We start from the raw sequence: 24,495 nt of genomic DNA on the forward strand, positions 1-24,495 counted from the left end.
TGCTTAGTAGGCCAATCAGAGCAAATAGGAACCATTGAAACATTTCTAAGATAGTATTTGGAGAAGAAAGACCTTTCATTTCCATTCCTTGAGACTGCTGGAAAAAAAAGCGAGACTTTAAAAAAGTTAGTTCAGTATTGTTATGTAATAATATTATTTCAGAATCTTAACTTTCCTTTGTGCTGGTCTTTTGTTTGTGGCCCTTACAGGAACTGGACAAAACTCTACCTTGTTTTTTTTTAAAATCCCAGTACTGGGGATTGAATCCAAGGCCTTTGCACTGAGCTACATCCCCAGCTTTTTTTTTTTTTTAATTTTGAGATAGGATTTCACTAAGTCACTACATCGCCTAGGTTGGGCACCAACTTGCAGTCCTTCTGCCTCAACCTCCCAGAGGGCTGGGATTATACCACAGTGTCTGTCCAGAACTCTTATCTTGATAATTCTGGAGATCAAATGGATTTCCAAATAATATTTTATCATATTATATCATCGTCTGGCCTGTATTGAAGTTATGAAAAATTTAGAAGACTCTAGTGTGTATTTCTTTATCACTATAAATAATGATAGGTGACACTGATTATTTGCTGAGTATTAGACACTGGGGGGCTAAAGTTTTTAACGTGTATTTAAAAATCTGTCAGGGTCACTGTGGGAGAGACTGTTATCTGTATTTTGATACAGATGATACAAAACATTTGTTTATCATTATATAGCTAGTAAGAGTAGAGATTCAAACCTACATTTAAAAACCTTTAAAACTCTATTTCACTGTCTTTTATCGTAAAGGTGTCACAGAGATCCAGTATAACAGATCCAGGCTTCATTGAATAAAATGAGTAGTGGCCATTCATATTACAAAATAATTCAAGAAGTTTAAAAACTAGGTGCTGAAGTGGGGTGTGATTGCACATACCTTTTAATTCCAGCACTCTGGGAGGTTGAGGAAGGAGGATCGCCAAGTTTGAGCCCAGCCTGGGCAATTTAGTGACTTAGTGAGACCCTGTCTCAAAATAAAAAACAAAAAAAGGGCTGGAGATGTAGCCCAGTAAGAAGGCCCTATGTTTAATCCCCAGTACAGTAAACAAAAGAAACAATACACAAAACTAGCCAGGATGCATGTTGAGTGCCTTTTGGTCAGAATCCCAAAGGAGCTATTTCTTGGTGTGGGGGCTTTCTGTCACTATTCATTTATTGCTACCTAATGAATCACAGGTGATTGTAGGTCCGTGGGCTATCCTTCAAGTAATTATTGGTTTTTTTTCCCACAAAGATTATTCCAGCATTGCCCAAGGTGAGGAAGGCTGTTGAGCTGAAAAAGGAAGTTGGTTAGGGGTGTTAATTTCCTTGATGGACACACAAAGGCAGTTCTTCTGAGCATCTGAATGGTTATTCTATAGATATACACATTTTAGGATGCATCTATTATATAAAACAAGGAATACAAATGAGAGAAAGTCCTCTGTGTGTGTGTGTGTGTGTGTGTGTGTGTGTGTGTGTGTGTGTGTGTGTGTGATGCTAGAGATTGAATCCAAAGCCTTGCTTATGCTGGAGGTGAAATAGCTCATGCAATACTGCTGAGCTTAAAACCCCAGCCCTGCCCATTATATTTTGAATATTTATTGAATGTTATTTTATCTGTTTGATAATTCTTTAGGAGGTAGTTATTACTTAGAGCCTCAAATCCATCTTTAATTTGATATTCATGTGCTTGTTAATGATCTTGAATATCCTGTTGTTGCATCACCATGTGACCTAGTTTTAAGGTATTACTTTCATTATAAGGATGTTGCTAAAGTTGAGGTGAAGGATTTCTGTTGTTGTTCTCTCTTAAATGAATGTGAAAAATTATTCCTTATCACATTTCCTTTTCAAAAATATTTTTCTTTTTTCTTTTCGTTTTTTTTTTTTGGTTTTTTTTTTTGTACTGGGGATCGAACTCTGGACCTTGTGGTTGTGAGGCAGGCACCTGAACCACTGAGTTAAATCCCCAGCCGAAAATATTTTTCTTTTATAAAGAAGATGTAACGCTCATTTTACACATACTCTTTAATTCTTTGTATTTTTAAAAAATAGTAATTTCACAGTTTATTGATACAGCAAGGATATGCAGTTATCTATAGGGTGAATTCTATTTTTGTGCTTCTCATAGAATTTTATTTAAGTCGCAGCTTAAGTGATCTCTGTGGAATAGAAATGGCTCAAGGTTAACACTTGCTGCTGGATTCTTTTCTAGTTTTATGTTTTGAGGTAACTATTTTCTGAGTTGGTCATGAAAAACTGTGAAACTATGCTGTATGAAGAGATAAAAGAATGGGTATGTTATTAAAAAGTAAAGTGCCTATTTCTCAGAATTCTGAGCTTATTCAGCTTCTTAGGGTAGAGATAGCTAGAAGTGAGTCCTAAAATTTATTTTCTTATATATGTCATGTATGAGAAGAAATTTTCATTTGTGTTATTGTATTTGATATGGGAAATTTTTTTTTTTGTAATTGGCCACATAGTAGGAAGTATTTTAGGCTTTGTAGGCCATAAAGTCTCAAGTTCTTAGCTCTGTCATTATAGTGTGAAAGCTGTCATAGACAATATGAAAGTGAATAAACTTATCTCTAAAACTTTACTTATAGACACCAGAATTTGAACTTAATGTAATTTGTAAATGTCATGAAATATTGTTTCTTTTGATTTTTTTTTCCCCCAACCCCCAGCCATTTAAAGATATAAAATCTTGGCCCAGGGATTTAACTCAGTGGCACTGCACCTGCCTCACAAAGTGCACGGTCCTGAGTTCGATCCCTGCCCCCCCACCCCCCCAAAGTAAAATCTTTTTTAGCACACAGGCTATGTATGTAAAAGCAGACTGTCCTGTTGGGCTATGGTTTGCTGAGTGCCCCCTCCCCTCTTCTCCCCTCCCCTATATATGTATGTTAAACTAATACACGCGCACACACACACACACACACACACGTATATATTAGTTGCTTTTTTGTTTTGCTTATTTTGCTGCTCATCATGTATCTTTCATTGTTAGTGCATGTATGTCTTAGTTACTTTTCTCTCCTGCTAAGACAGAATACCCAATACTCACAAGTTAAGGGATGAAAGGTTTATTTGGCTTACAGTTTGTAGAGGTTTGAGTCCATAGTTGGCTGGCTGCAAGGCAGGGGTGGCACAGGGCAGAAGGGTGTTGCAGAGGAAAAATAGTTCATTGCACCACAGAAGACACCAAAATAAACAAGGGACCTTAGCAGCCTCTTTCTGCTCCTTTAATTTTATCCAGACTGCTTAGGGAGGGTAGCACTCACACCCTTAATCCTAGTGCCCTTGAGCCTAGCACTGCACCATGAATAAATTCCAGGGGCACACACTCTAGATCCAGCCACTCCTGAAAAAGCCCCACCTAAGACCACATGAGGCCACATGAGGGGACATCTAGACACAAAACATAATAGTATATAACCTGAAGTTTTGTAATATTACAATTTTAGGTAGAGAGGATAAGACCTGTAATTATGTTTGGCCTCTTTAATACCTTGTGCTTTTATAAAATTATATACTTAACGAATATTTGGGAGAATTACAGAGGAATAATATCTGTCCTCCAATATTTGAAAGACATGTTGATTATTTATTAATTTTATTAAGCATGTGTTCCTGAAAGGTCCCATAACATAAATGAATAGAAGAAAGAGGGAGTCAAAACTCATCTCCTAGTCCTGGGTGAGACAAAGGAGAGAGCCAAGTTGCTGGCATTCTTGTCAATACTGTGGTTGATGTTAGGGCCGTCCCTCATTTCATCTGCATTTTGAGAGGGTTTTACTGTGTCGTTCAGGCTGGGCTCACTGGGCTCATGTAGCAGGGGTTACAGGACAAACCACGGTACTGGCTTTTACAGCTCTTTGAAGTGGGTATTTTTCTATCATTTTACACATGAAAAGTCTTAGATATTTTAGGTCTAAATAAGGGTGTGATGGAGCAGAATTTGAACTGAAACCATGCTCTTTCCTTGGTGCTTTTCTCATTATACTAAGAAATATTTATCAATGAACCAGGCTGCTTTAGACAGCTGCTGGCCTGTTGCTATAAGTTTTCACATACAACCTAGATGATCCATAACATTTTAAAATTTTATTTTATTTATTTTTTTGGTACCAGGGATCGAACTCGGGTCCTTGTGCTGGCAAGGCAGGTGGCGGAACCACTGAGCTAAATCCCCATAACATTTTTTTTTGAAAAAGAGAAGGCATAATGTTGAATTGAAGTGATAACAGGGGAAATAAATGTTACTTCCAACCTGCTGGATGTCAGATATGCCGAGTTTGTGTTCCCCAAAATAGAAGAATGATTATTAAGGAACAATGGAGGTTAAGAGGAGGAAATATTTTATTGAGAGAGAGAGAGAGAGCTCCTGAGAGACAGAAGGACCCCAAAAGGGGATCTTTTTGTCCAAGGGGACCCAAAAGTGGGTTGCCAACGAGCCCACTTCTCAAAGGAAGTTTTATAGAACAAAATCACGAGGTGGGTACAATATGGGTTAAAAGTATGATCAGCCAATAAGATTACAAGTATAGGTGCTTAGGTAGTATTGCCCCAATAGAGAAACAGGTCATGTAGTGAGTGTACGTGAACAAAGACCTTTTTAAGAAGAAATAAAAGAGGTCCTGGTCACTCACCTGGGTGACTGATGTCTATCTAGACTTTATTGGACCAGGTGATACCCATTATAGTATATTGCTTTTCCCTTAGGGAGGCAGGTAGGCCTGGTCATTTTGTCTTTATCTTGAGGCCTGGCTTTCAACAGATGCTCCTCCAGCCACAGTTAACATGGCTTTTTACCTTCTGTGCTGACTCTCTCGAGGGCCTACCGCTGTCTGACTACCTGTAATACTTCTGCCTAACTTAGCTGTCTATAATAGAAGGGCCTTCAAGATAAACTTTCAGATTCTTTGAATGTATAATAACAGAGGGCTTTTTATTTATTTTTTTAAATTTTTATTTATTTATTTATTTATTTATTTTGTACTGGGGATTGAACTCGGGAACTTGCGCTTGTGAGGCAGGTGCGGGAACCACTGAGCTAAATCCCTGGCCAGGGGTTTGTTTTTATTTTTATTTTTTTTTAAATTAAAAAAATTTTTTTTGGTACCGGGGATCGAACTTGGGTCTTTGCACTTGCGTAGCAGGTGGCGAAACCACTGAGCTAAATCCCTGGCCCAGGGGGCTTTGTTTTTAAATGACAAATAAAAAGCGACTATTTTCTAGTGCATAAGCTCACACTTTTCTTAAAAACTGTTGCTTCACAAAAGTAAATTAGAATTACGTGATGGAATAATGTTGAAGAATGTCAATAAAGTTTCTGTCAAGCCATATGTTTAGTAGAAGCCAGTGATTAAATTAAATCTTAAACCGTTCATTTTGACCAATTTGCTTGAAAGAAATGGAAGATTGAGTCAAGATAAAGGTTAAAAATATAAATGAAAAAGTATGTGAAAACTTAGGACTTGATGAGTTTCTTCCTTGACTCAGCAAACATTTGAGTGTTTGCTCTGCTGTGGCACTCAGGCTGTGTGTGGATGCAGCAGAGCTGTGCTCAGGTGCTGGGGGCCGACGGCGGGGGTGGGCGAGGTGGCCTGGTGGATGAGGAGGGCTCCACAGGGAGCCACTTCTCAAGGAGGCAGTGTTTGAACTTCTGCCTTTCCCCTCTTTATTAACATTAAAAATTACTTAAAAATGAGTAGTTGTTAAAAACAGTGAAACGACCTAGAAGTATTAGTAAAAAGTGCATGCAAATCCTTACCTAGGTGTGGTGGTGCTTGCCTGTCATGCTGGCACTTGGGAGGTTGAAGCAGGAGGTTCAAGTGTTCAAGGCCAGCCTGGACTCCATAGTGAGTCTCTATCTCAAAAAAAGAAAAAAAAAAAGCCAAATCCTCACTTACAGTTTCTAATCTTCAGTTCCTATTTTCCAGGTTGATAGATAGATTGATAAATATGCTTCCAGTTATTTTCCTATGTGTGTCTAAACACATAGACCAGCACAAAGTTGGACTTCCACTGGATATAATTTTGTAACTTACTTTTTCCCTATGTAATAATCTATCATTTACATATTTTCATATCGTTAAATACAGATCAGTCTCACTTAAAACCTTGCTTCCTGCCTGGTGTGGTAGCACACACCTGTACTCCAGGCACTCAGGAGGTTGTGGCACGAGGATCACCATGAGTTTGAGGCCAGCCTGAACTACATAGCCAGACCCTGTCTCAAAAAACAAAACAAAACAACAGCAACAACAAAAACCTGCTTCCTTCATAATGGGATGGATGCATCATTTATTTATATTGTTCCTATTGTAAGGCATCTAGGTTTCTAGATTATTATAGTGAGTATCTTTGTATATACATATTTGCTTTCACAAGTGAAATAAGTTTAAATGATGAGTAGGTGAAGGAAGTGAGGTATAAAGTGAAGGGGAAATGTTTTCTAGGGAACAGTGTCATTTGAAAATCACTCCTGAAGACAGTGGCCAACTGTTAGGAGTGAAGTGTTTCTGCTTCTATGTTGTGGTGTGCCACCTCCCATTTTATGGAGCCATATGCTGGATTATCTCATTTTATAATGTCATCTCTTTACTGAATTCAGTACTTTGTAGTTACTTTCTTACTTTGTAGTTATTTTCTTACTTTGGAGATTTACAGGCCTTAAAAAATCAATGTCACCAGACAGAGAAGTAGAATCACAAGCCAGTAAGGTAATTATGGAAAGGTTACACAGAGGTGAATGGGTAGTTGTGGAAGTAGAGTTTATATCATAGCTGTCTTTCCCCTAACTCTGTTGCCTGAAAATATTTTATGCAGTATTCCAACTAGCTTTTTTGGGTGACTGCTTTTCTGCTACTATCCATTTAAAACAAATTTTGGTTTCTTCTTAAAATAGCCATTGTAAAACTGCTGGTTCATCAGCTGGGTACGTGAAAATGCCCTAGAATTGAGGATGTAGCTCAGGGATAGGACACTTGCCCAGGGTGCATGAGGCTCTGGATTCTGTCCTCAAGCACCACAAAAATGAGAAGAGAGCATAAATGACTTGAAATAGATGAACTATATATTATTGTACGTTACTCTTAGTGCACAGTCTTATTATCTTTGAAAGGTTTTAGTTGCTGCTTTTTTGCTTGAGACAAATTTCCCAGTTTTTTAATGCTGCCCTGTATTGTAGTATCAAGTGTTAACTAATATTGTAATTCGATCATTCTTTGTGGTCAGTAAGACTATCTGGTTTACTATTTATTTTCTGCTGTTTGCATAATCTAACCTTTGCTACTTTTTCTGCGTTGAAATTGTATTTTTGTGAGAATAGTCTAAAATTTAGTAAATCTTAATTCTGAATTTTAATAAATTCAGTTTTTGTGGAAACAAAATGATTAAAAATAGGTAATATCTTTCTGAACTATTTCTAAAAATAAAATCCTCTTTTGATTGTCAGTAATGTTTTGCTGTTTGGTTGCGTGTGCTTTGTTGTCTAGAAATCTTGATTATTTGTAAGGCTCATCTTTAAAAAAATTTTTTTTGTTGGAAATTAGATTCTATTCTTTCTGTGTTTTTTTATCATCTTGCTTACAAACTCTTATTTATATTTTAAAAATATATGTTATAAATTATCTTATTAATTTGAATGATATTAATTCTTTGAGTAAATCAGCCTAATGTATTCTCTCATTGTCCTAAAACAATATTTGTATTGTCTGTTGTATTCCACGATTATGAAGCATTTGTTCTTCATTCTAACGTATCTACCTTCTCACTTAGAGTGAAAAGTTACTTTTCAAGAGTGAAGTATACATTTAAACAAATGAAATAACTTTTATTTAATTTTTTTAGGGCTGCTTTGGAAGAAGTAGAAGGAGATGTAGCAGAATTGGAACTAAAACTTGATAAGGTACACTTTAAGTTTTCAATTTTTAAAACATTCTTATTTTCTATAAAGTATTAGTACCTACAATACTAGTTTATATTACCTTATGTCTCTATGATGATAGGTCCTATTATCTCAGTGTTCTTTCTTTTTTTTTTGGTACCGGGGATTGAACTTGGGACCTTGCGCTTGTGAGGCAGGCACCGGAACCACTGAGCTAAATCCCCAGCTATTATCTCAGTTTTACACAAGAAGAAATTAATTTGGTTAGAGGCATTAAGTAGTTTTTGCTTGGTCAAAGTGTATTCTGAGTGGCAGAATAAGAATTTGTTTCCTAAAAAAAAGAAAAAAAAAAAAAAGAATTTGTTTCCATGTCTGACTTCAAAACTGACAGTCTTTATATTGTAGGAAGTTTGTTTTGGGCTTCTTCTTCCAAAAGAGTGCATCTGTCTTTTTTGATGCTTAATGGGTGTCATATATACATAGACTAGCCATTTGTGTTTATTTAGGTGTGACCAGGTTTAAATATAAATAAAATTTAAAATATTCCTTCCATTTTTAAGATAATGCCAGAAAAACCTCAGAAACTTAGTAATTGATATAGTCATATTTTATATGGGGGTAAATGTACATGATTTCTACATTTTATATTAATTATTGATACTTTTGGATATCTATCTAAAGAAGCATTGCCTGCTAAGAACCAGGCAGAAGTATTACGTAGAATAAGAAATGACTTTTGTTCCATTTGTTTAGATATTCTTTGGTAACTATTGTTTAATGAAAAATCATTTTAAATTTCTGGAAATAAGTCACATGCATATATTTAAAATATTTTTTTCTGGAAATAATTTCCTATTTATAAAAATTTTTTTTTGAGAGAGAGAGGGTCTCCATACGTAGTTCAAGCTGGTCTTGAACTCACTGTGTAGCCCCAGCTGGCCTTGAACTCATGGTGATCCTCCTGCCTCAGCCTCCTTAGTGCTGGGATTACAGGTATGTGCCACCATGCCCTGCCCTGTTTATATAATTATTATTGTAAATGATACTGCTTTGTAAAGCAGTGCTTCTCAAAGCTTACTGTGCATAGGAGTCACAAAAGGATCATATTTTGTGAAAATACAGATTCTGATTTTGTAGATCAGGGGTACCTGAGATTCTGTGTTTCTAACCAGATTCCAGCTGACTTATAGTGTTAGCTATGGACTGCACTTTGAGTAGCAAGGATATAATGCTTGTTAGACTAAATGTTCTGAGGATATTCTCAAATGTTTGAAATCACAAAATAAATACAGTTCTATATAGTGTATATAGTATAGAAACTGTATATAGTAGTATTAGTTACGTATATAAAACAAACCAACAATTTAGAAAATTTGTTTAGTAATGTTTGTATTATGTCCTCCCTCCCTCCCTCCTCTGTGTGTGTGTGTGTATATATATATTTATACATGTATATATACTGTTTTAATTTTTAAAATTTATTATTTTTTGTTTTCTTTTTGAGACAAGTTCTCACTACGTAGTTCAGGCTGACCTTGAACTCCTTATGTAGCCTAGCTGGCCTCAAACTCTTGGTAATCCTCCCTCAGCTGGGATTACAGATGTGTGCACCACATCTGGCTGTACTCTAATTTTTAAAGCCCTGTAATACTGTATACAGTATCTTTTTGATTTTTACAATGATTCTGTAAGGTAAGTAGGAAGAATGTTGTTATTCCCACCTTAAAGATAAAGATCTCAAAGTCTAAGAACACAAGGGATATTCTTTATTTCAAATGACAGAGTTAAAAGATGCGGAGCAGTTTAGAAGCTCTGTGCTTCTGTATTAGTTTAGTGCCCCTCCTGAGTACCTCAGGGGCCTCAGGACCCTTGCTGAGGGTTGCGTACTAAGCAACTTTCTGAGGAATAGTAGCAAGCTTCAAGACAAGTGTTATAAAAAATTAATATTTTAATTTTGGATAAGTATATTATTTTCAAATATTTTGCTTTGTTTTCTACTTACAAATTATATGTAGGCTTTTTAGTTCTATTTTTTTTTTCTAAGGTATTGTATTTATTTTCAAGTATTTGATGAAGCAAAATTTTAAAACCGAAAAGTAAACAACAGAAGATGCAGTTTTGATTTTACCATAGTTTTACGAGAGAGTATACAGAAGGGCAAACCTTTTTAGAGAATCCCAGAGTGGTGTAATAAAAGATAGCTCACATATTCATGTACAACTGCATCTACATCAAGTGAAACACTCACTATACATGGGGTGAGCAGACCTCAAAATTCAAAGTACATGAACAGAATCTGACAGTGTTTTTGCTGATGGTTTTGCTTTTATGAGTCTGTCTCTCTCTCTCTCTCTCTCATTTGGTTGTGGTCAGGGTACATTGGTAGAATCTTAAAACCAAGAAACTCAAATCTAAAACAAAAAAACCCCTACTGATCCAGATGTGATAGCATATTTTGGTAGTACTTTCTGGTAATCTTAGTTACTTGGGAGGTAGAGGCAGGAGAATCATGAGTTCAGGGCCACCCTGGGTAACCTAGGCAAAATAATGTGATCCTGTCTTAAAAGGAAAAAAAAAACCCTGGAGGATGTAGCTTAGTGGCTGAACACTTGCTTAACATGCCCAAGGCCCTAGGTTCAATCCCTAATAGCATCAAAAAGGAAAAAAAACCCCAGCAAATTATTAAAATACTGACATTCAATGATAAGAAAACATTAGACTCATTTTAGAGTCTCTTACCCAAAGGGCTATGAAGGTCATTGTAGAAACTTGACAGCATTTGAAATATCTTCTGTTTCTCTCCCTCTGGCCCCAGAGTTCTATGCTTTGGTGTTTCTGATCCCTTATAAAATGCACTTGCCTCAAATTCTTTTTTTGTTTTTTTTTTGTACTGGGGATCGAACTTGGGTCCTTGTGCTTGCAAGGCAGGCGGTGGAATTGCCTTAAATTCTTAAGCTATTATTTGTATTTTTTTTTTTTTTTTCTTTTGGTACCAGGGATTGAACTTGCGAGGCAGGCAATAGCACCACTGAGCTAAATCCGTGGCCCTATTTTCTGTCATTTTTTACTTTAGAACTATGGCATAGAGAAGAAAGGCTGAGGAGGAGCAAGGAATGGTTGTTATTAAAGGTGTTGGCATTGAGACTAATGGGGGACAGGGCTGGGTTCCTCTAAGACTAGTTCAGTGATTTCATAACTTTGTGCAGGCCAAGTTCCACCTATAGTATCATTGTAAATCAAGCCAGTGACAGGTTAAGCTAGCTTGGTGACTTAGCTCACACTTCCTTTGCTTATAATGTATGCTATCAGTAGTTACATTCTTTCTAGTGATTAATGCTTCATGAGTGTCATTGTTTATTGAGTCCAATTACTTATCCATTCTGCAGGGTGTTCCGGCATTGGCAGCATCATAATGCATCAGAGTTGCCATGTGGATATAATTTTTAGTCTTGTTGCATCTCTTCACTGGTGTCTTCCTGTTAAGTGTCTTCCCTTTTATTCTCAGCTCAAGTGCTACCAAACTTCAGCTTTGTGTGTGTGTGTGTGTTGCATTATTTCTTGCACGTTCTTCCATTTAAACTATTAATATGATTGTGATTTTTGGTTTGTTAGCATAGCTTAATAGTTAGGAGTACAAACCCTGGAGCTGTCTGGATTTGTGGCTCTACCATTTAGTAGTTTATGTGGCCTTGGGCAAGATCTCCAGTCTTTGTGCCTCAACATCATTATCTCCAAAATGGGGAAAATGGGTGTGTCTATTCATCTGTCTGTCCAACTGACCATCCATCCATCCATTTCAGAGTTCTTATGAGAATAAGATGAGATATTACATGTAAAGTGCTTAGCATGGTTGGCATATGGTAAATTCAAAATAAACATTGATGATGCTGTAATCCCAGCACTTGGGAGGCTGAGGCAGGAGGATTGTTGTGAGTTCAAGGCCAACCTGGGCTACATAGTGAGTTCAAGGCCAACTGAACTACGTAGTGAGACCCTGTCTCAAAAAACTAAAAAACAAACAAACAAAAAAACCCCATAACAAAACATTGTTGATGGTGTCTTTTCAATAGACTACTGGCTTCTTGAAGGCAGAGATTGTTTTTAAAAGAGAAAACAACAAAAGACCCTCATTTGTTGTGCATTTAGGGACACGAAACCCTATGTTTACTTTAGTCTTCACGGTAATGTTGCACAGTTGGTATCACCCCTAATTTATACATGAAAAAAATGAGAATTAGAGAGGATACAGTGTATTCAAAACTAGTCAGCAAATGTATGGTATTCCTATCATCTGTCTGGGTGCCTATGACATAGTAATCCCTTAGTAAAAAATGGTTGAATGGATGGATGCCTTAGGGCCACTAGCTTGATAATTCTGACTCACTTGACATTTACTCTTAGGTAAAGGTCTTCCCTTTGTGGAGTCCTGTTGGTGGCTGTCATCTACTGAGGCAGAGGCTCAGTCTCTCTGTGGCTGCCTTTCCTTCTTCCCTTACAGCTCAGCCTTTCCTCCTGGACAGCTGCAGTGTGTGTGCTTCTGCTTAGGAAGTTCTTTGAGTCCTGGGACTGTGACCTGTGTTTTTTCTGACACCCATTTTCACAGCTGTATTCTATGCCTGCGCACTCAGAGTTGTAATCTCTGAAATCTAGAATGCTGATTTCCTGCTTTCTGACTGGAGCCTCTGGTCCTTCAGGTTCCCAGCCTCACTGCTGCTTCTTCTGTTCACCAAACTTACCTAGAATTCTGCTCTTTCAATCTGTGTACTTGCAATATTTTAGATCATTTTAAAATTTGCTTCAGTGTACTTTTTTGGTAATTTTTTACTGAGATAAAATTGACCTAACAATCCCCCATTTCAAAGTGATTTTCAGTACATTCACAGTGTTGTGTAACAGTCAACACTGTCTAATTCCAAAATATTTCTATTACCCAAAAAAGAAAACCCTGTACCTTTTAGCACTTTCAATTCTTCCCACCATCCTCTGGTAACCCAATGAGTTACAGTAACCCTTGAGTTACGATAAGCCTCACATACAAACAACTTGGGTTACGACTGGAATTTTAGTTTTAGCTTATGACCAAAGTCACGACCCATATGCTGGCTACTTGTGCCATTGTAAACAGACTCACAATGCCAGAAAAGCTTACGTAAGCATACATAAGCGTCAGTCTGAGCCCAGATCTACGTTCGTGGATGTGATTTCGGTCAGTCCTTTATGTAATCGCTATGATTACAGCTATCAGAATGGCTCCCCCAAAAGCTAGAAAAGATGCCAAAGAAGGAAGGGAAGGTAAAGAAAGCAATCACAATTGGAAAAAAAAGAAATTGTAGAGAAATATGAGAGTGACATTTGTGTGACCAGTCTTACTAGTATGTACAACATGTTGAAATCAGCAATCTTATAGAGAAAAGAATTTGTATAAGGAGGCTAGTGTTGCTAAAGGTGTTACTCAAATTAGTAAGTCATGATCAACAGTGTTAGACAAGGTAGAAAAGCTATCATTAGTGTGGATAAACGAAAGGCAGATGGCAGGTTATACTCTGAGTTGTGGTGGATGAATTAATGGTCAACTTGGAACGCCCAGCTGAACTGAATCACCATGGTTTGGGCCTGGTAGACCCACGTGAGGATTGTTGCCAATGGCATAAAAAGAGAACTGGAGGGGAAGATCGTTGGCTGTTGATTTCTAGGAGAAGCTTGCTACAGTTGGTTTTCCTGGTGTGAATTTGGCTGTTCTCTTTGGAAGAGGAGCTCAGGTCCTCGCTGTCACTGGGAATGGCTGCTGTTCTTGTCAGGGGAGCTCTGATCTTCACCATGGGTGTCGCTTCCTGGCTCCAGTGCAGATCCCTCAGCCTGGTGGCACAGATCTTTCACCCCACTGGTGCAGGTATTCTGGCTTCCGCCACTGGCCTTTGTGGATTCCAGGTGCAGATCGTTGACTGGACAAGCATGAGACAGAGCCGTGAGCTCTAGGCCTCTGGCTGGACTCATGGAGGACACTGCCTTAGACTTTAGACCTTCAGCTGGACTTGTGCAGGACATTGCTGTGGGATCCAGGCCCTGGGCTGGATTCTTTGGGTCTCTAGGGTGTGGTTAGATCTCTTGCACTCTTCCTGATTTGACTTTTTGGGTGACTATTATAAAATAATCCTGTAAATTATGTGTCCTGTAATAAATCTATTTCCCTTGCAAGCCCTGACCACAACATGAGTATATTTTGTGAAAAAGCTAAGGCTTTAAATGCAGATCTCATAAAGGATAATCCATCAATGAGTGATAATGGTGAAACATTTCATGCAAATAAGGGGTGGTTTCACAATTTTAAAACGAGAACTGGGGTTCATAGCATAACTAGGCATGGTAAAGCAGCCAGTGCTGATAAAAGGGCTGCTGAAAATTACATGCACCACTTGGAAATGATGACACAGAAAAATAGCTTCTGCTGTCATCCAGTTTTCAAGTGTGATGAAACTGGCCTTTTCTGGAAGAAAACTCCCAGAAGAACATACATTACCCAGGAAGAGAAGAAAATGGCAGGCTCAAGCCTATGAAGGATAGGCTAACCTTATTGCTATGTGCCAATGCGAGTGGTGACCTTAAGATAAAGCCTCTCTTGGTTTATTGCTCTGAGACCCCTAGAATGTTCAGAAAACATAAAGTCATGAAGACCCGCCCAGAGAGAGAAAAAGCTGAATTGTTTCATTCACTTGCTTAATGACATTGTCATGTCATACTACAGAACTGTATTAAAGAAAAGACAGAAACAGATGGGCTTAGACCAGTTTTTAGTTCTGAAAAGGTTGAGACCTACTGATCCAGAAGCAGGTCCTAGTGGGCTGCAAACTCTCTCAAAGAGAGAAAGGACACCAGAGAGCCAGATTCCTGATGTTCTTGTGGAAGGGGACTCTCCTTCCAGACCATAACCACCTTCCATTTCATCCTCCCTTCTCACAAGCCAAAGATGTCACCTTGAGTGGTGAGCAGAGTATGAAATTGTTTCTGGTAAACTAGGCACATTTTATAAATTTTTGGTGAATACACTAGGAAATTATTGGTGTTTCTGGTAAATTACACGTATTATACAACCCTTTTTTATTATGAAAAGGTTAGTTAAGGGGTGCTTTGGGGAGTTTGGAACACACTATGGGTAGTCTTGAGTTACAGCCAGCCCTTGTGAACCAATTGAGTTTGTAAGTCAAGGTCCATTGTATTTCTATGGATTTGCCGTATGGATTTCTGTGGATTTGCCTATTTGTATGGATTCTGGACATATATCATACATTTTTTGACCTTCTGTGACTGTCTTCTTTCACTTAGGATGCTTTTAAGTACTTTCTTTTTATGGGTGAATTACTGTATATGCTGTTGTACAGCTATACCACATTTGTCTAGCCAGTCATCAGCTGATGGTCATTTGGGTAGTTTCTTTTTTGCGGCCATTATGAATAATGCTGCTGTTAATTCTTTCAGTCTATTTTAAATTTTATATATATATATTTTTTTTCTCTTCAGAGACCTTCATTTCTTTTCCATAATGCTAAGTTTACAGAATTCTACTTTTTTGAGATGGGATCTTGCTTTGTTCCCCTGGAGCATTTGTTTCTCAAATGATTGTTCTGCCTCAGCCTCCAGAGTAGAAGCACGCATCACCAGGCTCAGCAGATCCATGCTCAGCAGAATTTGTTTTGTCTTAAATCAGTCTGTCTGGCTATCTATCTTATCTTTTTATCTGATCTGCCCCATACCTGGATTATAAAACATTACAGGAAAATACAGCTGTTTGGTGAAACCAATTGGTGGAGCTACATAGTACTGAAATTTGTGATGCAAAACAGTTGTTCTAAAACTCAATCAAGTCCCTCTCTTGTTAACTTTATAGCTCTTCAATGCTTCACCATTTTCTTAAGATGGACCATTATCTTCTTCCTTCTTAGCAGAATGTCCTTCATTCTGCTTGGTGGGAATGTTTTTATTTTTTGTTCCTAATCTCAACATTTAGGATCTGTTCTTAAGTGTTTCATTTTTTTCTCCCATTCCTCCTACAATGAAAGTATTTCTTTTTCTGTGTACTTCCAAATCCTCTACTTCCCCTGTAATTTGCTTAGACTTTTCTCTCTGTACCTTTCTTTAACACCTTATTATCTTAAGTAGATAAACATGCTGGTTTGTTTTTTAGTAAAACTAAACAAAAGCAGGTAACAACAACAAAACTTTCCCTCAGAAACACAAATCTCTGCTGAGTGAGTAGTTACCATGTCCCCATAACAGTCTGTCTATTGCTATGTGCATTATCTTACCCTTCTGTAAAAACATGATATGGTGCCTTTGGACCATTGTTAGGGAAGAAACAGAAGAAACTGAAGTTTGTAGAGCTTAAGCTCACCCTGGCCCTCTTATGTGGTTAAGTATGGCAGCAGGTCTTGGGACCTAAGCAAAGTGAGCCTGTGTTTTAACCACTGTACCTGTCTGTTTCTTTCTCTGTTTTTATAGAAACTTTAAAGTTAATTAATTTTGAATTATTTAATTTAGTGAATATAAATAATGCTATCTATGTGGTTTAAAATTCAAAGGTAAAGTATGTACCCAGTGGAAATTAGTCATATTCTAATTTCCTTGCTAGGGGAATACGCTGACCGACTTTCTTGTGTGTCCTTGCAGAAATGCTCCAAGCAGATGAAAGGTTATATGTATTTGCCCTTTTCAATAGAAATGACTCTTCTCATTCTAACAAAAATATTAGTCCTATTTTACATTTTGGCTTTTTTCTTAATGTATCTTGGATGTTGTTATTTATTATTAATATAGAGATATTCCACATTTTCCCATTTGTTGCTGTTGGGGATTTAACTAGGGCTTTGTGCATGCTAAACATGCACTCTGCCACTGAACTGCATCCCCAACCCTATCTCATTTTTTTTAATGGCTAAATTTTATTACATTAGTTATATCATAATTTATTTATTCAGTTGTTTACTGGTAGATACATAAGATTGCAGTCAAATCCAGGCATGGTGGCACACACCTATACTGTAATCTCTTCACTTGGAAAGCTGAGGCAGAAAGATTGCAAGTTCAAGGCCAGCCTGGGCTACATAGTGAGACTATGTCTCAAAATCTTCACCCCACTAAAAAAAAATAAAAGATTGCAACCGAATTTTACTGTGACTATAATGAATAGCTTCAGATGTGTCATATGGCTTATGTGCAGATGTATCTGTATGATCTTTTTTTTTTGGTACAGGGATTGAACTTAGGACCTTGTGAGGCAGGCGTAGCGCCACTGAGCTAAATCCTCAGCCCTATGATACACATTTTTGAAAGTGAAATTGGTAGCCTAGAGAGTATGTGTGTTTTAAATTTTGATAGCTCTTGCTAAATTGCCTTCCACAGAAAGTTACCAATTTATATTCCCACCAACAATGTATTAAAGTACCTGTTTCCCTGTACTTGCCCTCTCCAAAGCAGCATATTATCAAACTTTTTGATTTCAGCTGTTCTTTTCCAAACTAGTAATTGGCATTTCTTTTACTAAGAGTGAGTTGGGTTTAAGACACATTTGCATATCCTTTTCTAGGAATTATCTGTGTGAGTCTGTCACCCATTTTTTCTGGTAGATGGTTGGATTTTCAGAATGATTTATGTACCCTTATGGTAGGAAAATTAGTCCTTTTTAATTTGTTGCTATATGTTTTTCCATATTGTCCTTTCATTAAGTTCATTTTTTTTTCTTATAGGAATATTTTATTTTTAAGTATTTGAGTTTATCAGTATTTTCCTATGACTTTTGAAATTGTGTCCATTTCAGAAGACTTTTTCCACTAAGATTAGTGTTAAAATATTTCCTATTTTTTTAGTTTTCTGATTTCATTTTTTATGTTTAAATCTTTATTTCGCCTGAATTTAATTTGGGGATTTGGAATCCAACTTATTTCTTTCTCCTTCACATGGCTATCCAGTGTCCCCAGTGTCACTTTTTGGGGAATTTCCTGCTCCACCATTGCCTGGAATATTACTTTAATCAAATACTGCATATTTTTATGTTTCTTGACTTGTATTTTGTTCTATTGACTCATTTGTCTATTCACATTCACTACCAAATTTTCAGTTACTGTAATATATTTTACATCTTTTTTTTTTTTTTTTTGGTACTGAGGATTGAACTCAGGTCCTTGCGCTTGTGCAGCAGGTGGCGAAACCACTGAGCTAAATCCCTGGCCCCCTTATTTTAAATCCTATAAGGCTAATGCTCTCACTTACTACTTTCTCAAAGAAATTGTTTTCTTGCATGTTGGTTACTCCTATGAAGTTTAGAATCAGTTTTTCTGGTAAGACATCTTATTTTGTTTTGTAAGAAGCAAACTGTTTTAAAGACTTAGCTCTGCCAGTATTTCTTATACTGGGTTTTGTGGAACATTGGTCCTTTGGGAATGATTCCGCTAAAGAGAATTCCATGGTCAAATACTTTTGGTAATGCTGCACGTTGTCTCTTCTCTGTTCGATGCACATTAATATATCAAAAGCTCTTGGGCTGGTGTGTAGTTCTGTGGTACAGTGCTTGCCTGACATATGGGGAACTCGGGGCTTTGATCTCAAGTGCTTGGGGGAGAGGTAGACTATATATTAAGATTGCACCTGGTACTGTGCAATCTGCTGTCTATCTCAGGTCTCTTACAAGCTTAGCAATATCCTGTGCTGTCTTTTCTAGGAACCCTTCCTTGATCTCCACAGACTGGGTCAGGTATTCGTCTTTTGTTTGCTCATGCATGGTTTTTGGTCATAGCACTTGTTTGTGGTTTGTAGAATTTGTCAGTGGTTAGAATTAGAACTCCGTGAGAACAGAGGTTATATTTTTAACTTCTGTTCTTCTGCACCCTAGAATAAAAGTTTTAAATACTCTTGAGATCTTTTAGGAGATTAGATTTTTCTTGGTACTTTATCTTCTTGGTGTCCTTCCTTTTCCCCCTCTTCAGTACCTTTCCCTTTGTCCTCCAGAGCAGCTCCACTTTTGTTTTTAATGTTTAGCATTCACCTAATATTTTGTTTAAAAAGAATGTTCTGTATCTGAATGAAAGGAAGAAGGAAAAGAAAGGGATTATGAGAGGAAGAAAGGAGGGACAGAAGTCAGGGGAGATAAAAAGAGAGAGGAGTGCTTAGTCCTGACGCTTAGTGCAGTGCCTAGAACAGTTGAGATTGGATGAATTTTTTTTCCTTTTTTTGGTACTGGAGATTGAACTCTGGTCCTTGCACTTGCAAGGCAGGCGGCGTAACCACTGAACTAAATTCCCGGTCCCTGGAAGAATATTTTTTAATAGTGGTTGATTAATCAATTCAGACATCTGCTTTGATAGAACAATACCAAAATAATCAGCATGCTAACCTATCATACCAGTTTACTCATCTTTCCTCCAATAAACCACAGTTCAGACGACAAATCTTTTTATCATACTGCTTGGTTATCCTTTTCTTTCTTCTAGGAGGTTCTTAATAAATCTTAACAGATTTAATTTATGGGATTGAATTTAACTGGGTAAAATGACTTTTTTGTTGTTGTTTTATCAGACAGCCTGAGTCCTAAAAGGACATTTTTTTTGGTACAACTCTTCTATGAATTAATTTACTTTATAGGCTAAAGGAAAAAAGAGTGTTCAGTTCAACTAGTCTCTTTTGGATTTATTGATGAAGCATAATTTATCGTAGGTTAAATTGTGTGTTTACTGACAAAATTTGTTCAACTAATCTGTAAATTTATTTTCAATCTGATGTAATTTCTTTTCATTTTCAGCTTGTGAAGCTTTGTATTGTGATGATTGATACTGGAAAAGCCTTCTGTGTTGCAAATAAACAGTTCATGAATGGAATTCGAGACCTAGCACAGTACTCTAGTAATGATGCCGTAGTTGAGGTTGGTATTATTAAAATTACAGTTAAAGTGATAAATGCAAAAGACATTAAAGAATTATGTATCCATTTAACTTTGTTTTGTTTTCGGTTTTTTTTGGTACCAGGGACAGAACTCAGGTCCTTGCTTGCTTGCGTAGCAGGTGGCGAAACCACTGAGCTAAATCTCTGGCCCAAAAACTCCCTCTTGTTTTTTTTGTTTTGTTTTGTTTTGTTTTTGTACCGGGGATCGAACTCAGGACCTTGCCCTTGTGAGGCAGGCCACGGAACCACTGAGCTAAATCCCCAGCTCCCTCCATTTATCTTATTAATAGTTATAGGGGTATTTATAGTTAAAGGAGAAAAAAACTCTGTGGCCTTTGGTGCTGTTACATAACTGTGATTTCAAGGATAGTAGCATTAAAAGTTGATTTGCACAGTGCACACGTACCCTCACTCTCCTAACCCTGCCTCAGTGTTTTGGCCATTTCACTATGTTTTCTGTGTCTGCTCGAGGGCCGTTGTGGGAAGGGCCTGGTCCCTGGACTGCTGAGCATGCCTCGAGCTAGTGGGGTTGTCCTTGGTAGTAAATGTTACTGTTTACAGTGTAACTTGCTCTTTCTGTCAAAAATGCTAAAGTTACATTTTTGTGACCTATTTTTTTGGCTCTTAAATGACTTGATTTTCCTTTGGTTTCTTTCTCATAGACAAGTTTGACCAAGTTTTCCGACAGCCTTCAAGAAATGATAAATTTTCACACAGTAAGTGTTAGTAAGTAGGTGTTATACTATGATCATGTTAGTATTTTGGTACCTCTCTTGAGTGGCGGTATTTTATGGAATGATTACATTGAATTTAATGACTGGTCAACAGCCTTTTGGTTGAGTGGATCTAAGTGTACCCTGTATGTGTATGTTTTATTTTCCAGTCTAATATAATGAACTTAATATCTATGATGTAGATACCGATTAAACTTGTTTTCTTTAAATTATAGCGGTGCTGATTTTGAAGCATTTAAAAATAAAGAAGTAAAGGTCACTTTAAATTTAGATGTTTCTTTTAATGTACCTACAAATATAGCCCTTTTACCACATCAGTTGCCCATATCAACTTATATGGCTATTTAAGATATGAGGGCATATATCTTTCAAGAATGAGGGATATTGGCCAGGGATTTAGCTCAGTGGTTCCGCCACCTGCCTTGCAGGCACAAGGACCGGAGTTCGATCCCTGGTACCAAAAAAAAAAATAAAATAAAAGGAATGAGGGATATCGGGCCAGGGATTTAGCTCAGTGGTTCTGGCGCCAGCCACACAAGCGCAAGGTCCTGAGTTTGATCCCCGGTACCGAAAAAAAAAAAAAGAATGAGGGATATCTATTACTTTTGGAACATCATGAGATTCCTTAATAAATTTCTAAAAGCTTACTAAAAAGACAGTAGCTTATAAGTTATATACTTGTAATATTTTTTTAAAAAGCTCAACTAATGTGGCTATCCTATAATAAATTTTGAAGCAGCGAATAATTAGCTGTCTGTTCATGAATATCAGTACTTACATTTATTCTTTATAAAATTCTACTAATTTTTCATTCTTAGTTAATTTGATCCTAATTTTTTTGTTGCTCAGTAGATTAAGGATTAAGTTATATGACAATATTTATTTTTGATTGTAGATTAAATTTTAGCTGTACCAGAAATGACAGGTACAAGTATCTGCTTAAGTACCTGTTTTCAGTATTCTTTTTTGTTTTTTACTGGGGATCAAACTCTGGACCTTATGCTTGTGAGGCAGGCGCCAGAACCTCTGAGCTAAATCCCCAGCCCTTCAGTACTCTTGAGTATATACTTTGGTGAAATTGCTGAGTCATGCAGCAATTCTACATTTACTTTTCTGAAAAACTGTCAAAATTATTTTCTTTTTTAAAAAATTATAGCCATCTTATTGGGAGAGAGGAGATGTCTCATTGTGATTTTGATTGGTATTTCCCTAACAGCTAGTGCTGTTGAACATTTTCATGAGCTTATTGGTCATTTATGTATCTTCTGCCATTGTTACCATTGTTGTCTATTGAAGTTTTTTGTCTTTTAAAATTTTTACTGTTGTTGAGTTGTATTTGTAGAGTTCTTTATAACTTCTGAATATTAAACTTTTATCATTGTACAATATTCAAATATTTTATTCTGTAGTTTTCTAGGTTTTTCTCCCCTTCTTGGGATTGCTAAGCACATGCCCTGCCATGGAGCTGCTACATCATCAGTCCTTCTTTTTCATTTTCTTGATTCTGTCCTTTGATGCACAAAAGTTTTAAACTTTTATGAACTCTAAAGCCCTGTTTTTCCGTTTTTTTCTTGGGTTGCTTGTGCTTCTACTGTGATATCTAAGAGAATCCATTTCTAAATCCAAGGTCATGAAGATTTATTCCTGTCTTTTAAGAGTTGTATAATGTTAGCTTTAATGTTTTATACCAGTTTGACCACTTTCTAGTTTTCTTTTTGTCTTTTACTGTATTTAGAGGCATTTGATTTCTTTTGAAATTTATTATATTTAATTTCTTTTGAAATTAAATGATTCTTTATATTTAAACATCTTAAAATGTAATATACTAAGAATGACTTTTTTGGTGTAATTACTGATTGTAAATTAACATAATAGATTAAATGTTTTCTTCATAATGTAGTACCCTTGAAATATTTCTGTCTCATCCCCTGCTCCTGGGTAGGAAGGATCAACACAGGGAAAATGGCCATACTTCCAAAACTGCTATATAGATACAGTGCAATCCCAATTGAAATCCCAGCAGTATACTACATGGACCTTGAAAAGACAATCCAAAAAATCATTTGGAACAAGAAGAGACCCAGAATAGCAAAAGCAATTCTAGGTAACAGAGACATAACAGGTGGTATCACAACCCCCAACTTGAAACTACACTGCAAAGCTACTGTGATAAAAACAGCATGGTACTGGGAAAGAAACAGACCTGAGGACCAGTGGAACAGATTAGAAGATGTAGAAACAACGCCAGACACACTCAGCCACCTCATCTTTGACAAAGGAGCCAAACACCCTCACTGGAGGAAAGAAAGCCTCTTTAATAAATGGTGCTGGAAAAATTGGATTTCAACTTGCCAAAGATTAAAACTAGACCTATATCTCTCACCATGCACTAATCTAAAATTGATATGGATTAAAGATCTAAATATTAGAACAGAAACGCTGAATCAGCTGGAAGAGAGGTTAGGTAGAACTCTTGAAGACATAGGTGTAGGAAAAGATTTTATGAACAAAACCTCAGTTGCCCATGAACTAGCACAATCAACAAGTGGGATCTCTTCTTACTAAAGAGCTTCTGCACAGCAAGAGAAACCACCAACAGAGTGAAGAGACAACCCAGAATGTGGGAAAAATGTTCACCTGCCGTTCCTCAGACAAAGGTGTAGTATCTAGAATCTATAAAGAACTTAAAAAAAATCAGACCTCCCAAATTTAAAGACCCAATCCAAAAATGAGCATCTGAAATGAACAGACATTTCTTAGAGAAGTAGAAATAGTAAATAAACATATGAAAAAAATGTCCAACATCACTGGTCATTTGAGAGATGCAAATGGAAATAACACTGAGAAAAAAAAAACAATGCTGAGATTCCACCTCACCCCAGAAAGAATGGCTGCTATCATGGAATCAACCAATAACAAATGCTGACGGGCTGTAGGGAAAGAGGAACACTGCTTCACTGCTGGTGGGAGTGTCAACTGGTGCAACCACTGTGGAAATCAGTATGGAGATACCTCAAAGAACTAAGACTGGAAGTCCCATTTGACCCCGCTATTCCTCTCCTGGGTATCTTCCCCAAAGAATTAAAAGAATCATACCACACTGATACATGTGTACCCATGTTCATAGCAGCATAGTTTGTAATAGCTAAAACTTGGAAACAGCCCAGATGCCCATCAACTGGAGACTGGATCAAGAAAATGTGGTTTTTTAAATAAAATAGAGTACTACTCAGCCATAAAACATGAGAAATTAGAGATATTTATAGCTAAATGGATGCACATTGAGGCCATACTCTTAAGTGAAATAAATAGGACACACGTGTAAATACCAAATAGTTTGTCTAGTGAGAAACTGAAAGTGTAAATGAGGACTAAATGGTATAATAGACAATGTGAAATAGGAAGAAAAGGGGGGAAGGGGGAGGGGAGGAGAAAGGAAAGAAGGGAATGGAATTAATATGAGAAAATGAAAAAATGGAAGCAAAGTCTTTGTAAATAAGGAGGGAGGGCAGGGGAGGGTTGAAAAATAAGCACCAAGAGAGATTATGTAAAGGTGCAAATTTCCAAAGACGAATGTCATTATATTGTATGCCTAAAATGTACCAATAAAATTAAATAAAAAAAATTCCTGTCTCTCCTATATTTGTTAAAGCACTGGGGAGAAGAAGGGCTGGGAAATATGCTTAAGTTTCTAGCCCCTGCTAGTGTAGAAGAGGGGACTGGGAGGGAGTGTAGAGATGTGAGCCAACAGGTAGGCAGCCACCATACTAACCATAATGGATGTAATTCCGAAAAAAAAAATAGCAGGAAATTATTATCAACTTAATTTTTATCCTTAAAATTTCTATGACTGAATTCCCTAAACCAAAATGTCAGTAGTTTCTCTGACACTTCTAAGGCTAAACCACTGCCAGCTCTTGT

The 24,495-nt window shown here is 37.0% G+C and overlaps 1 protein-coding gene across 15 annotated transcripts in view; it reads left to right on the forward strand.

Annotated features, from left to right (window-relative positions):
• The window catches only part of Acap2 (ArfGAP with coiled-coil, ankyrin repeat and PH domains 2), a 128,500-nt gene that overhangs the window by 37,021 nt on the left and 66,984 nt on the right, over positions 1-24,495 (forward strand). For 8 of the 15 annotated variants that reach the window (XR_015441007.1, XR_015441006.1, XR_015441008.1 and 5 more), the window contains 4 exons: positions 7,879-7,936; positions 18,624-18,656; positions 19,701-19,820; positions 20,503-20,556. Coding sequence is in view for 12 of the 15 variants with exons in the window: in XM_087186664.1 (XP_087042790.1) it covers positions 7,879-7,936; positions 18,624-18,656; positions 19,701-19,820; positions 20,503-20,556 (265 nt within the window). In the remaining 3 variants the exon portion in view is untranslated. The remainder of the gene's footprint in view (positions 1-7,878; positions 7,937-18,623; positions 18,657-19,700; positions 19,821-20,502; positions 20,557-24,495) is intronic. The other 7 variants (XM_013072029.3, XM_087186669.1, XM_004834748.4 and 4 more) reach the window with 1 other exon arrangement.

Source organism: Heterocephalus glaber, unplaced genomic scaffold, assembly GCF_053883595.1.
Source record: "Heterocephalus glaber isolate CG9 unplaced genomic scaffold, H.glaber_assembly_v1.0 deba00001504, whole genome shotgun sequence".
In the NCBI taxonomy this organism is placed as follows: domain Eukaryota; kingdom Metazoa; phylum Chordata; class Mammalia; order Rodentia; family Bathyergidae; genus Heterocephalus; species Heterocephalus glaber.